This window comes from Notolabrus celidotus, chromosome 18, assembly GCF_009762535.1.
Source record: "Notolabrus celidotus isolate fNotCel1 chromosome 18, fNotCel1.pri, whole genome shotgun sequence".
Classification (NCBI taxonomy): domain Eukaryota; kingdom Metazoa; phylum Chordata; class Actinopteri; order Labriformes; family Labridae; genus Notolabrus; species Notolabrus celidotus.
The window spans coordinates 13,435,607-13,451,363 of record NC_048289.1 but is presented as its reverse complement, the minus strand read 5'-3'; the positions used below and the strand labels follow the sequence as shown (position 1 = coordinate 13,451,363).

General features: G+C 41.2%; 1 protein-coding gene across 2 annotated transcripts in view; it reads left to right on the top strand.

The window, feature by feature from the left end:
- Positions 1 to 10,396: 10,396 nt before the first annotated feature.
- rhbdl1 (rhomboid, veinlet-like 1 (Drosophila)) overlaps positions 10,397 to 15,757 on the top strand; it is a 57,468-nt gene continuing 52,107 nt past the window's right edge. Inside the window, exon 1 of one of the 2 annotated variants that reach the window (XM_034707558.1) lies at positions 10,397 to 11,216. In XM_034707558.1, the coding sequence (XP_034563449.1) occupies positions 11,187 to 11,216 (30 nt within the window). In that variant the 5' untranslated portion in view covers positions 10,397 to 11,186. The remainder of the gene's footprint in view (positions 11,217 to 15,757) is intronic. The other variant, XM_034707557.1, reaches the window with a different exon arrangement.

Below are 15,757 nucleotides of genomic sequence, written 5' to 3'. Positions count from 1 at the left end.
ATCCTGTCAGAAGTACTTTAGTGTCTAACCTCTAAATTTATCTGATGCTAGTTTGTAATTTTAGCAGTCTAAAATCCTCTCAAGTCTGGTCCTGCCTCTGACCCAAAGCAGCTTGGGTAATATCACCCACCATGAGGCCTTATCAAGGCTGTGAATCAGTTGTCAAAGTATCCTAAACCGTCCAGCACATGATCACTGTTCTTTGTTAAAAGCTTTTCTTTTGAGTTACTCTGTAAAGTCTGATACAAGTAAATTCAATCAGATCTTTTACAATACATTTTACTCCAACACATACGATTAAATTTCATAGAGTAAATGCGGCACAATCACTTAACCAGTGAATTAAGTCAGTTAAACAAGTAATTCTTCTTGACTGTGCTTAATCATAAATTTGATTAGATCTCCAGACAAGTTTGCTAAAGACATTAGCTACAGATTTGTTAGATCTGCTTTGCCCTTTGCTACGTACACTTTGCCAGCTGCTGTGTTGTTTAAGATTCTGTCTTCACTACCAAATAATTTTAAAGAACATTAGAGAAGCAAGGGAAATCTTCTACAACATCTTCTACTCTTTGTGTTGTTATGGATCAGGGTTACAGTCTCAGAAGAGCAGCACCTCTTTAGTACCTTAAAATATATGCTTCTTAATTTCATTTCTCTTTTATCGTAGTTGAAGAAACATCAACCCTATTTTTAAAGAATAGAAGAAGATTAGAAGAAGAAAAATGGTATTCCACCAAAATGCTGTTAGTGTTACAATGGTTTGTTTTTGTAGGAGTCATTAGGGTGTTTGCATACAGATATATATATGTCTCAAGTTTCATCCAGAAACTAGGGACATTCTAAATTACTGTAAATTCATATACTTTGATACCTATTAAAACAAGTACTTTATCATATGCATGCATGAGTAAATCTGTGTGCATTTGTTTAATGTTGGTTTCATTTTTTCAGCCGCTATTACGCTGCCATATAGATAAAACAGTTAGGTCTAAACGATTAGACCTTTCCTGAAGTGACAGCTTGACATTGAGACAAGGAAAAGTGAGAAGAAGGCATCAACACACTAACAGTTTTAATACACTTGTCCCGGGGCCAGCTGGGGTGTGAGTGTGCTCTGTAGAGGTAGTGTTAGCGCCTGTTTAGGTTTTGACAGTTGTGACAACACTTGGATGTGTTAGCAGGTGTCAGTGGCCAAGTGTGCGCTGACTGCTGTACAACCGAGCCAACAGAGCCCCCCCCCCCCCCCCCCCCCCCCCCCCCTCGCTTTGGCCCACCGTAAGGCGCTCTTTGTGAATGACTTACCATACCAGCTCCAAAACACCTACCCTATCTCAGTTTATGGAGCAGGTAACTATTTCCACAATGTCAGCTGTCAGACGGCCTCTCACATGACAGGCTCCTGATTGGAGCGTGTGTGTCAGAGCACCTGTGGACTGTCGATCACAGCAGCAGAGATGACTCCAGCAGAAGCTTATGTGAGCCATTGTCTCTTTAAAACTACAAGATGACACTGCATTTTCCTCTTCTTGTTCATCTCTAATGCAGAGTTGTTTAACCACATTTCCCATGTTGCACTAACAGTTACGCATGACATAATGACCACAAGCTATCACATCTGATCTATCACATTGCAGTTGAAGAATGCCACATTTAGCCTTAATCCTGACTTTAACCTTTGCCCCCTTAATACTTGGAGACTTAGGTAGAGTACACACAAGCTGCTGCAACAGACTGCCAATGAACCAGAGCCATTTATTTATTTGACCAACTTAATGATTGATCTGTATTAAATATATTTTTAAGTATTTGGTTGCTCAACAACTTACTCTTTATTAAAAGGCATTTTGTTGTTTTACTGTTCTGGTATTAAATGAAAGCTTTCAGCTAAAATTAATAACCAAGAACTGAAGTTATCGGTATACTTCTACAAACATTTTCAAGAGCAGAAAGCGTTTAATGAAGTCAGAAAGTCCAGCCATATAGAACATTTGTGACCTCTGAGCTATTTTACCAACAGAGGGCAGTAGCAGCCAAATAACAGTCATTTAATTGTGTTATATACAGTATGTATAAACTAGACCTGGCTTGATTATATTCAGGCAAGATTTTATGTGTGACACCTTTCATGCACTGGGGCAATTTATTGATTCAGAGTACTCTACAGAGTAATGTAACATACAACAAGACAGATTTACAACTAAAGAGAGCGGGAGTGTCAGATGATTTAAAATGGATTAAAATCATTCATTAAAAACTCGGCTCCGATGCGATAGGATCTAATATGATACGATACAATGCAATACAATACAATATACTACATTGTTCCCGTAGACATTTTTCTTGGACTCAAGTGCTGCATGGATTTGGCTGCCTCCATGGTTTTCTTGTTTTCTAGAAACAATTAAAACAATCAACGATCTGCATGTTAACATAGACACACATGCCAATGAAATCACCAAACAACATGTACAGTATATTCCACATAACCCATGTGACACATGGTCCACTTAAAACTCACATAGATAACTTTTTTATGCCCAGCTAAAGCAGAATAGTGTAGTTTAAGAAATAGAAGGGGGGGAAAAAGTAAAAATTGTAGCTTTAAACAAATATGCAGCCATCAGAGGGAAGGTACACGTTTAACTTCGACTCTGGTCAACATTATCTGGGAGAATCTTGCAGGTTTGTGCTGCTTGATAGCACCAATGGGAAGTAACAGGAAGGAGGTTAGCACTGCTGTTTCATCTTTTAGCTAATATGGTGTTTTCAGGATTTCAAACTGCAGGAAACTGCTAAGTTTGCATCATGAAATATAGTTATAACAGTTAATAAATTATAGAAAATGTAAGCTGCAAAGAATTAGTTACATTGTGGATTTATTCAGCAGCCTTAACATGGTTTAGAGGTACAGTTCGTTCAGATTCTAGATTGAAAGGCTCCCTTGTTCACCCCTCACATTAGTGAAGCAAAGGTGGCCTTGTAGGACAGGAGGCTCCTTTGACGAGTGACAAGTGTGACCCTCCATTTGTCAGGTTATTACCACATTTTGTATTTTTGCACACAACAGCCACAACTCTCTTCTTTTTTGGTCTTCTTCTTCTGGGTCATTTCACGCAGCCACTAACTAAATACAAAAACGCTTTATTACTGGCTTGTCCATTCTGCCCAACTGTAGAAACCTGGTGATATGAAAAGCTCATTCTAAGTTAACAAAAACACAATTATTTTTACATTGAGGTTATCATACGCTAATTGAAACACACATAGTATTTAATCCATTTGTATCAAGTCTGTTCTGCTAAACCCTGTTAATTACTATACACTGTACCTTTAAGTGAAAGTACAGGAGTGCTTATTTCAGGTCAGTCCAGGTGAGACACTACATCTAGTTTGTCTGTGCTCTTTAAATACTCTGTGGTTTGTTTATATGGACATCAGCCAACAGGGCTGCCCTCAGTTCAGGATGCAACTGCAGGTGTGGACACCAGAGGTCCCTCCACACCTCATTTAACCTTCCCTACTGCTTTGGCTCATCACTAGTAGCTGCTCAGTAAGCCTGTGCTTGACTGAACTAAAACTGGCACTGTAACACCAAAATAGCAGCTGATGTCTGAATGGCAGACCTGTCCCTGAGTGGGGTGTAAATATTGCAGAGATGTGGCTTCCCCATGCACTCAAAACCATGGCAGTATAAAAGATATTTCTCCACATCCCTCAGTCTTTCTTTTCCTCCTCTTTCTTCTCCCCCTTTTTTCAACCTCCTTCTTTTCTCCCTTCTCCCTCTTCTGTTTGATGTCCCCAAGAGATCCTCTAAATGGAGCAGCAAGGGCTGAAACTGTGTCATTCAGTGACCTGATTCATTTTCTGATGTTTTTCATCATGCGGGTGATTCCCTCTGTTGCACAATCGCTGTTACCTGAACTGAGCAGCTCGAGTGTGAACACCACCTTTTTTAATTCACATGATGGCTTTGGGCTAGCAGGTTCCAGAAATCCCTCCAAGTCATTGTCCTCTTCACTTATCAGGATCACGTGAGCAAAGAAAACATTAGTAGAGTCGTGATATTCTGACCCTGCACAAATGAAAAATACTGTTAACTGGTTTGTATGAGCCTATCAAGCCTTGAACTCTCAATCTTGTGGTTTATGCCTAAGTCGGCTTCTGTTGAGCTGTAGACACCCAGACTGTCTTCTCTTTTAACTTCATACATTTTTCATTTTGAGGGAGCTGGATGGCAGGAGTATTTTCCAGGAATGCTCTGAATAGTTCTTCACATAATTTTGAAGTCTACACAGAAGCATCATGCACTGCAAAAAGCCATCCTCCAAAAACAAGAAAAAAAAGTGTTTACTTAAACTACGCAAAAATTGTCTGCCAACAGAACAAGAAAATTTGGCTTGTTAAGACTTTCCAAAACAAGTAAAAATATCTAACCTCAATGAACCCAGAAATACCTTAAAATTAGTGTATTTTACCAATAACAAGTGCATTTTTCTAGATAGAAATAAAAAAATATGAGACTTCTTTTCTCATATGTTGAAAAATATTCTTAAATTAATAAATTCTAATACCTTTATCTTTTTTTATTATTATTGGGCTTATACACCTTGTATTTATAGAGGAGAGGACAGTGGATAGTGCAGGAAAGTGGGAGAGAGTGGGAATGACATGTGGGAAAGAGGCCACAGGATGGATTCAAACCCAGGCCAACCACTTGATGGGAGCGCAACTTAACCATTAGGTTAAGTCTGCGTCCTAGTGACATAATATTGACATAATGACATGCACTAGACATTACATTTCTTAAATCCAGCAAAAGTTATACTAAAAACAAATTTACTTTTCTTGATGGAAAGACAAAAGTTAAGAATACATTTATCATTATGTAGGATTATTTTCTGCCTTGTAATTGGAAGGAACTTATCTGAATGTAATTGTTTCTGTTGAAACGGTTTGAAATGTTAAATTATAAATATTAAGTGTCAGTTTACAGTACTGTGCCAACAGTACTAAAATATGGTAGTACATATTTTCTATTGTTTCATTGAAAATAAAACAGTGCATTACATTTGGCCGTCATTTGTTTTAATTGTGTGAAGATATACAATTGTGTCAAAGTCATGATTTCTTTATTCCATGCTTGAAATAAGAAATCATGACTTTGAAATGCAGTTTTATACTTGTGAGTGTTGATGAAACAGCTTTGTAACAGTTGATATTCTAGTTTCAAGCATGTATTACCTAATATAGGTCATACAATCTCAGTAACAAGCTGTATATCTTACTGAGATAATTTAGGACCAAACACTAAAAACAAGTGAAACACTCCAACATGAAAACTGCTTAGTGAGAAAAAATCTTATCAGGCAAAAAATAAGCAAAATTTCACCCTTATCTGAGATATTCAATCTTACTTAGATTTCAGTTTTTGCAGTGTGTGAAAAGTTGGCTTGTCTTCCACCTCGACAACCAGAGGTAGTTTGTGGTTAATGCTATCTTTTACACAACTTAATTTCTTCTGACCCCACTTAGTGAGCTGTTCATTAAATTCAGTGTGGTACATAAAATCTTATGTTAACAGTACCAATATACAACCAGTTCATCTGTGACTAAAATGTGCATCAGCAAAGAAAGAAATTTGACTCTTGTGAGTTAAACCAAGAACTATGAGAGTCTGGCAAAAAGGATGATAGATAGAGAAGTATAGGGCAGCAACGCCAAGTACCCCTCTGGCTCCAAGCTCCAACCCCATAACTATCAAAACCAGAAACAAGCAAACTGTTATACAAAGCAAGAAAACTGAACCACCAGACTTCCATCCTGATAAAAAAATAAATAAATGAAGTCAGTTAAAAAGACACCTCACCACATAAAGAGCTGCTCTTTCTGTGTGGCAGGGAGCTCCTTCTCATCCAGGCCTTCAGAAGTTGCAGGGCCACCACCACATGAACAGAATCATCACAGAGAGAGAGGAGAGACAGAAGAAGAAGGGGGAACAGACCAACAAAAAACACAACCACAGACGTTGTGCCACAGCGACACAAGGACATAAGTCAAAACTGATGCTCATCCCATAACGCGTACGCCTCAAAAGACAGCAAGAAAAACAAACAGAAGACGGATCATCACATGACAGTTTATAACCTATGTAAAAGGGAATTCAAAAGAGAACACATTTCAGAAGATTCTGTGCATTTGCTAGTCTGTGTACGCCGTCAGGGGTTTGTTTATAATTAAATCTTCTGAACCAAGAATGTCCTCATTAAAAAGACAACTGAACAACATCACCTTTACATGACCCCAAAGAAATCCAGGTCCTTCTGCTGGATCTTTTCAACTAGCAGACTCTTCAGAGTCAAAGCCGCATATGAGACATGAAGCACAAAAGAAAGCCCTCAAATTTTGAACTTCAGGAATGCCTTTGTGTCTGCCCTCCTCATTTCTTATGGGTAAAGTAGCAGCTCTTAATAGGGAATACAAAGTAATCTGTCTTCAGTAAAGTGTTTCTTTTCCAGGGCAGTGATGTTGCTTAAAACATGTTATCGAACTATACCAATGTATTAGTGGCATGCATATACTGCATCTTATTTCAATGGATTCAATCAAAATAAAATGCAGAAATGTAACACTTACAGAGTTACATGCTAGAAAGCTCCCTGAGATTATTCTCTTACTTGAAAGCAAACATGACAGCTACCAACATTATCACCTCCATTGTTGTGAAATTGTAGCCCTGTCCTTTTTGTAAGTGTGGTACAGTTTAGTTATTTACATTGCAGTTGAACAGAAATCAGCAGACCACAGAGAATAGAATTCCATGAGGTCAGGGAGATGAATCCTAACAGCACTCCATTGTCAGATATTGCATCACATTACGTAGAAATGACCGCTCGCTGTTCACTCTGCACCTCCTAATACACACTTCTGTCTCGTCATGGAAACAAACCATGTTGCTCTCAGCTGTGCGCAGGACATCAGCTGGAGACCTCTGAGATGGAAGAGCGTTGTCTGTTGTCCTACTTTTGCTCTGTATAAACAGAAAAACAGGACGGCCACTGGTGTGAGCACTATTCAAGTCACAGCACTTCAGTCACGGACATGGATGTTATGAATGCAGCACTATCTCTGCATTTTGTAAAACAAGAAAACAAGCTCTGTTGAACTAAAAACCCAACAGAAAATTAAGAGAGATTTTCTTACTGAACACTCCTAGTGACATGGCAATCAAATTCTGATTGAACTTCATTCATGTCTATGGGGGCAACGGGGAAACAGGGCATTGGGTCAAAGCAGTATGTCACAGCACATTGCCAGTTGGGACACTCCAATAGGAAACTGCAGGAGCCTGTGGAAAAATCCCTTAAGTTTGCATAAACATGAAGTATGTCTTTTACATAAGACACATGGGGTTCTAGTTTTATAACCCTTGTTACACCTGTATAAAAAAACGAACAACTTAAAGCTCCTGTGAAGAACCTTCAGTTGGTGTTGATTCTGGCACCCCTTTTGGACAAAGAAATACCTCCTATCTCTTTGCAGATTTTTTTTAGTACGTACAGTAATTAAGTTATTTTTGTTGTTGTGATCTAATATTTTTTTCATTTTTTCTTTCAATATAATAAAATAAACAATACAAAAAAATAAAGTATGGACAGTTATATGGACATTACAAAAAAGTAGAGTGCATGTTCACATACCTATACAACTGTTTATATACATATACCATGAATACACAATTAGGATAAATAATAATGATGGTAATAATCATAATAAATTATAATAACATTTTAAAAAACAAAACACACACACAAAACAAACAAAAACAAAATACAAACCCCAAATAAAAACCACTCCCCGGATCCAGAACTACAAACCTTCAGTTACATGTTACACCTGAAACCCATGGAGGCTCGTTAGAAGTGGATACTTGTTTTTTTAACAACAAACGTCATCCCGCTTTGTATTCATGGTCAGTTATATTACTCAATGTGAATTTTCCATAGAAAATATGAAAAAGTCTGTTTTTGCAGTGGGCTGTAACTGACTTTGTTCAACACATACCTGACAGCAGGGCTTACAAGCATTAATAATTACTGAACAGAAGTCATCAATCTTGTGGCTGATAGCCTTGTTTTTTTGTGGGGCATATTGAGGCATCCGTTTTAATTTCAGTCTGTTTCATAACCAGCTAAAACTTCTCACAGGAGCTTTAAATTCAGACCTTTAAATATTTAGAGCTCCCTCTTAGCAGCCGCTTCTCTGACAGAAACACAACCATCCACACGCAGACACAGATAAATAAAACACCTGCCGTATGGACCTCGGGGTCATTAAGCCGGTGAGGAAGAGTGCTGACTGGCGGTCTAATTAATGCCCCTCATTGAAAGGCCTTGTTATTCTCTCATGAAGGGTTGAGCAGTGTTTTGTCTGCTGCTCTCAGGCCTTGTTAAAGAAGAAGCGGCGCCCAGGTTCAGCCTGACGTCTGCATCCACCCACCAGGGGTGAAGAGAACATGAAGGTTTAGTCAGGCTCAAGAGAGACCATTCAGCAGGGAATGCTTCAGGCAGCACAGGACAAATTTCACTGCAGGCTTATCTTACTCTGTCAGTCATCTGGATAATGTCACTTGGTGGTGTAATGGAAACAATGATACTAGTTTGACCAGTGGTGGGGCTGTGAGCCAAACTGTCATTTTATTTGTACATTTTGGTGCTTTTTACCTGCCTCCAGTGCAATTTTGATCCCCACTTGTGCATTTGATTTGATTTGTTTGTGCTACATTAATATTGTCTTGAGCTAATTCTGTGTTTTGCTGATGTAAATCCTTCATAATACCTGCTTTGGCATGCAAGTTATTTCTGTAAGGGGTTTTCTGCTATATTTTCTGACTGCGCTGGATGTTTCACATCATGGTCCTTGTGGATCATTGTTTGATAAGAGTCCCTTGAGGTTACCAAGGCAACAGTTGAACGAATTCTCTTCAATCAGTCTTCCTCAATGAAGTTCACAAATGCTCCAGCAGTGACCTCATAATTAGATTTTCTTATTCACGCTCACAACTACAGAACAAGGGAAGCCTTTCGTTCGCGAAAAACTCAAATGTCCTTTTTTAATGTTCTTCTTGAACAGGAGTGTGTCGGCTGGGTGTAAAGGTAGGTGACAAAGAGAAAGTCTGGGAACTGTGCCATGTTCAAGGTGGCCTAGGCCCAATCCATTAGGACAAATACAGCAGTTAGCCATGGCTTCATATAGTCAGCAGAGCGGGTCCCAGCCAAGAAAGCACAAGACACATCCTTCCTGCCTGCAAGAAAATGAAGTCGAAACATCTGGTGCAATTATGGTGCTTAAACAGGCAGAGGCACTGTTTGTCACCAAGCCTCTGTTAGTGTTGAATCTCACATTAGAAGGACTGAAACTCCCTTGATTCAACAACAACGTAAGCTGAAGTCGTCACTGGGTGGCTTCTTTATACAGCGTCTGTACCTGCCATCATCTCTAGGGCAATTCAGGCTGTTTCACCTCCTTAGGAGTTAAGATTTAACCCCCTTGCGCTGCCTTCCTCCCCTTCATCGCCATTGTCCTGAGGAGGAGGGGTCACTGCGGATTTGCTCTGAAGAAAAACACCTTTTTAAAGGGATTTCAGTACAATCAGGCAGCCGAATGCCGCCCACATGAGCACTAACAAGTTCCTTTCATTAATCATATGTTCAGACCCTCTCGCTCTGCTCCCTGCATGGTAGTCCCTTTATAAGGCGCCAGATTAACATATAAAGAGCCTTTGTGCTGGTATTACTTATAATGAACTATTGTATTGAGGATTCTGGTCTCACATTATTGTGGTAGCTGTATCCTCTCGAGCTCATTGGAGGATCAGTGAACCGTCTAAATAGTTGAATTCAATTTTGTGCAGTTTTTGCATGTGTGATGGGGGTTGGTGTATGGTTAATTGTGCAGCAGTGCAAACAATGTGCCAGTGTTTATAATTAGCACAGAGATGTAAAGGGTTGCCAAGCAGTCTGTGGTTTTCCTTATTAGCCGTCTTTGGTACTGGTATCACTAGATTTGTATTGTTTCATCTTCTTTGCCTGAAACCCTAAATTAACACAATAATCACATGGTTTGGATTTCACAATATGCTTGTGTATCTGGAGCTCTTGTCTTGTTTACAGTGTGTGGGCTTGTGCGTGTGTTTCTGTCACTAACAGACTAGACATGCATGCCTGTGTGTAGGGGGGGTATGTGTGCCAGTAGTAAGCGCAGAGCCGCAGTGGAGCCCATCCCCTGCTCCCTCTCCGAGAAGCCTTACTTGTAGTGAGGAGAGGGAGCCGCAGCCCACGACCACTCCTTCAGTGTCTCCAATTGGAAGAGAGAAGCCACCTCCCTCCTCTGCCTCATTGGTATGCAAGCAGCGCAGTGTGTGTATGAGGGAGAGGGACGAGCAAGAGAGAGAGAGGTAGCAGCCAGTGCAATGGGATAGAGGAGAGCGAGGAGGAGGAGGAGGAGAGTGAATGAGAAGCTGCTGGATCTGCCTTTGCCTGCGTGCCCTGCCTGTCGTCTGCTGAAGCCTGAGGTTTTTTACCGCCGCGCCACCACGCTGCACTGGCACAGAGCGGAGACACGGGCCATTTGCATCCAGCATATGCACCCTCAGCACCAACACGGATACACATAGACAGATTCTTACTCAACCAGCAAGAAAAGAAACCACGAGACGAGCTCACCAGGCATTCTCCAGCATCAAGAGGGGGGACGCAGCACCTACAAAAAGGGGGCCTGACGCTACCATTTAGGCACCAGCTGCTCCATCAACCAAATCCCCCTCCACCTTATCCCATCCTTTCCAACACCACCACCACCACCACCACCACCACCACTCCTCTCTTGCTCCTCCCTATGTCCTTGTCCTCGGCGGCTCCTCTCACCTCCCTGGCCAGTATATGGATAGAAGCTCCCTGTTTCAGCTCATACAAGAGCAGGTAAGCCAGCCAGCCAGCCAGCCAGCAGGCAAGCAAGCAAGCCGCGACAGAGGTTTCTATGGTTACGGGGCTCTCGCCACCTCGCCATCTACCCAGGGATTGAGACGTGGTTGGAGGCTGGGGGTGAGAGCTGGTGTCAGGATTTCGTTTGTTTGTGTGCACGGGCAAAAAATGAGAACGTGAGACAACACCGCGGATGCGAGCATCATGGAGCCACGCTGGCCCCGAGAATGTGAGGTCAGATCATGAGCCACAGGAGGGGGGGGGGGGGGGGGGGGGGGCGTCATGTCATGGTTTTATGGAAAAGAAGGAGGGAGGAGGGGTGTGTGCATATGAAAAGATGGATGGATGAATGATGTATGGATTGATTGATCAGGTTTTTCCTCATTTGGCTTCATTCTTTTTTTTTTCTTTATTCATCAAATGAGGTAAAAATCTAAAGAAATCTATCAATTAAAGCTGCTGCAATAGCTTTTGCAACAGTCACGCTGTATGTGCATGCACTTGTGTCTGTAGCAGAACATGTGAAGGATGAGTCCTTTTTTTTCTGTTTACCACATCCCCAACCTCATCCTTTAGGGTTTGCAAAACCAAAGATTGCAGAATTCCATTTTTCATTTCTAGGAGTCGCGTACTGAGGCAGCTCCTGTGTCAGTTTCTTTTCAGAATTAGGAGCAGTTATTTGACTGTAAACTTCAGCCTTCTTATTTAGCCCTGTGAACAGCATTTGTGGCCATTTCCAGGCCAGTGAAAATGTATCTCTTGACATCTGGTTTCTTACAGTCCTTTGACTAAACTGCTGTTCCCCCTGTCTGGTCAGATCTATCCTTTTGAGTCAAGCTTTGGTCTACCAACTCCAAAATAACAAGCTAAAAAAGGAAGGAAGAACTTTCTTCCCCAGAATGCATGTTTGTCCCTGAAGACATATGGGATTCTTTGTGTATTTCCAGATCAATTTCAAACCTTATGTCTACCTCTTAGTTTCTAATGAGTCTTGTCTTTGGAGATGTACTGGTCTTTTGGGGTTTGGGGTGATGACGGATAGCTTGGGCCATCATTCTGTCCAAGAGGGAGAAATCGATTATCTGCTGCTGGGTTTAGGGGTCACGAGTGGCCCATCAGCAACACATTGATCAACAAACCAGAGCCTTGGGGAGGGCATGGTTTGTGTGTCCGTGATCATGTGCACGGTTGCATTTTTGTGAATGTGTTTCTATTACAAGAAGAGGAAGCCCGTGTGGGTTGAGTGAGGAGATGCTCTGTGGTCCACCAGTGAGTCAGTTACTGTAAAAGCACTTCAGTTACAACAACTACTTAGCGATACCACAAAAACACATAATCCCTCATAGTCACATTGTAGCATAATATCAGAGAGGCTATACTCATCAGTGTCCATGTCCGTTTTGAAAAGGCTGGAAATAAAGCCAATGTTTCAAAACTGTGAACGATGGCGCTTTATTAATTTTGAGGTTCACTCTACGTGTGTCAGCATGTTCATATAGACAGCTCGCAAGGCCACTGTTGACAGATTGCATCCCCATTTAGCTCAAGTCTAGACCAAACCACTGACGACGACAGGCTGACGACAGGCTTTTTTTCACCTTCGGGACTCCATATGGCGACCTTTGATTTGGAAAAGGTCTCCTTAATTAAACTAGAATGAAGTAAGAGTCTGCCAGCAGCTTTCTGGACTGTGAACAGGCAAAGCTTGTTTTTAACAGACCCGGCTGCCCTGCATAAACATCGGGGCCCTTTTTTCTCATCCTCATCCAGGAAAACGCTTTGCAGAGCATGCCTGTTTTTTTCTTTCCAGCTCGACCCTCCAGATTTGATTCGTCACAAGCTATTTTGAACAAGCTTCTGGAGGCTCCTATAATGACCACAATGTCCCACCAGCCTCTAATGAATGAGAGTGCAAGGGGAGGTCAAGTGCTTTGCTTAAGGTCATCCTAGATAATCATTGTAACTTAGTCATAGGCCACGCAATGTGATACTAATCTGTGACATGCAATCTCATTGGTCAGTATGGCAATGATGATAAGAGTCCAATGAATAAACAAATCTTGAATCTTGAGCTTGTATTTTAGTTCCTATATCTAATCGCTTTTCTTAAAAGCCCTTTTTACATGACCTGAGAAGGCAGGATCAGTAGGCCTCATTCCGCACTGAGTCAACATCAGTGGAAGAAACAGTGAAACGCTGTCCTCCGTAAAGGTTGGACACGGCAGGAAGGAACAGCGCTGTATTTGTGTGTCCAAGTGTTTTAGCACAAATCAGCAGGGTTCTGTGTACTGTAGTAGTACAAAGGCTGATTGAGTGCAGGAGCTTCGTTACAGCGCTAAGGCATAATCTCAAAGTTAAAGGGCTACAACATTTTAATGCAGCATATGTTTTTTCAACATTTCCTTCCTGAAGTCAAATAAATCATGGCTTTTCTTTTTCTCTTCCAAATTGGCATCAAGTTATTCAAGGGAAGGTGGAGGCTAGTTTTGGATTCATCTGATTGGCAAAATGGCAAAAAGAATGGCCAACATACCCAGTGCTCTATCCCATCAGTACAATTTATGAAGTCTGTTTTATGCTTGCCACTCAGTCACTTTTGCGGAGATGTAAATTCCTACCAACCGACTAGTCTAAAGGAAGGAAAACATTCAGAAAAACAATCAAAATGTAGCAAAGTTTCTTTAAAAAAACAAAACAAAGGCTCACAGAGTCTGCAAGTGAACAATGTCAAATTGGTTTGCCGAGTGTAGCTAACATTAGCAGAGCTAGCACCACCAGTCTTTGGTCCTCCTTGAAGGTTAACATTCACATGCCTGTGCTGGTTATGCATTACTTCAGCCTACACACAACTTTATTTCTATTTTGTTAAATACTGTCAAACCACGCTACACCACGGGATGCCATCTGCCATTTGTACCTCTTATCATCTGGGCAGTAGAGCATTAAGGCAGTGACCATTAAACGATGCTACAGCTTAGACACAACATATGACCAGCATTTTAGGTCCACAGTAGAAAAATATTAATAATTGTTGAGCCAATGCGGACGCCGACCAGCAAGGGTGACAACCTTAACCCTTTTGGTTGTCTGAACGCACACGTCCCTACACTGTTAAATAAAAAATTAAGCTTTAAGCCATTACTTGTCCAAAATTTCCCACAATCAAGCAAACATTGGGTTTCAAAGACTTTAGACACTAATACTGAGGGGTTTCTAGAGTTTTGAAGACAAAGAAAACTGGCCCTGCTTAGTGGTATTTGAGCACTGCAGGTTTTAAAAGAGAGCTCTGTCAACCCTGAGCCGCATGAAAAGTGTTGCAGGGCAAGAGGAAGAAAAGTAACACAGTGGCAACATGAGTGAGTTTATTAGTCTTTGTCTGCACTAGGTTGCAATGCTGAGCTCAGGCTATTTCTGGCCTTTGCAGGCACGCACATATGCTCTCAATCAGAGCACACAAACACATGCTCTCTCTCTCTCTCTCTCTCCTCTCTCTCTCTCTCTCTCTCTTCTCTCTCTCTCTCTCCCTCTCTCTCTCTCTCTCTCTCTCTCTCTCTCTCTCTCTCTCTCTCTCTCTCTCTCTCTCTCTCTCTTTCTCTCTTCTCTGATAGTCTTTCTGTTGTGTTTACGCTGATAAGATGACTCAATGGTCAGCAACACTTAGCTGCTAAAATGCACTATCTTTAGATGGGGAATGTCTAAGCACATGTTATCTAGCCCTTATCTGGTCTATATATATCCCCTATAAAGACTAGAGTACTATTCTGACATACTTATGACATGTAGAGAGAGTAAAGCTTTTCTATACTGTCCCACTTTCATTATTCTCTGGTGTTAATTTGCATTAAGCTGTTTTTGACAATGCCTCTGGCTGTTTGATACTCTGCTGAAATGCCAGGAAACTGAGCTAGACCATTGTTTGTATGAAGGAAATTCCCTCGGCATCTCTCCTCAGTATCCTCTACTTGAAGGAGAAAGTGGTTTGGATCTTATGGCCGTCACATCGTTAAGCCATATTGGTCATGTTTGAGCGTAACGATGGTAACAGCAGGGCAGAGAGAGCGTTGTGATAATTACAAAGTCAGTGGCCCATTTGTTAGTGAGTCCTGAGGGCAGCAGAGACAATAGTCAAGTTTTATCTGATGCAATGCAAATATGCCGTGTAAATGCTGCTGCCCTCTGCAGATACACGACCCTGTTCAAGCTTGACAGTCTTGTTCACAGAGACAGGAGGAGTCTGTAGTATTGGCTGTGTGCCACGAGGTTAGCACTGGGTCTCTAAAACTGGGAAACGCACCAGTGCTGGTGCTACCCTCCTACCTTAGTGAAGTGTGAGTCACAATCTTCCAGAGAGTAAATTCAGTTCATTCAGCAGCTAGAAACAACCTTTTAAGATTGTGTACTTTAGACATCAAATGTTAATTTACGGTAAGAATACAAAGTGTTCTAAGTTGCTGCCCAAGCTTAATCTTTGGCAGTCTGGTCAATCTTTTTTGTTGATGTTTCCTATTCTACTGTTTAGTTTGATTTCCTGTCAGTTGGTTGGTCTAATTACTCAAGGGGTCCAGGTAGCCAATTCTAAGATTGCATACTAACACAGATGTCCCTAGTCACCTGGAGCCCTTGAATCATTTATTGATGTAGTTTCATGAACCCAAATATCATGCAAGTAAACCTTCCAAATCATGGGCATCTTTTCCTTTAATAATAACATCACTAATATACCTCTAATGTAACAATCCTTATATGAAACCACTTTCCCGAGTGTTTGTCTGATC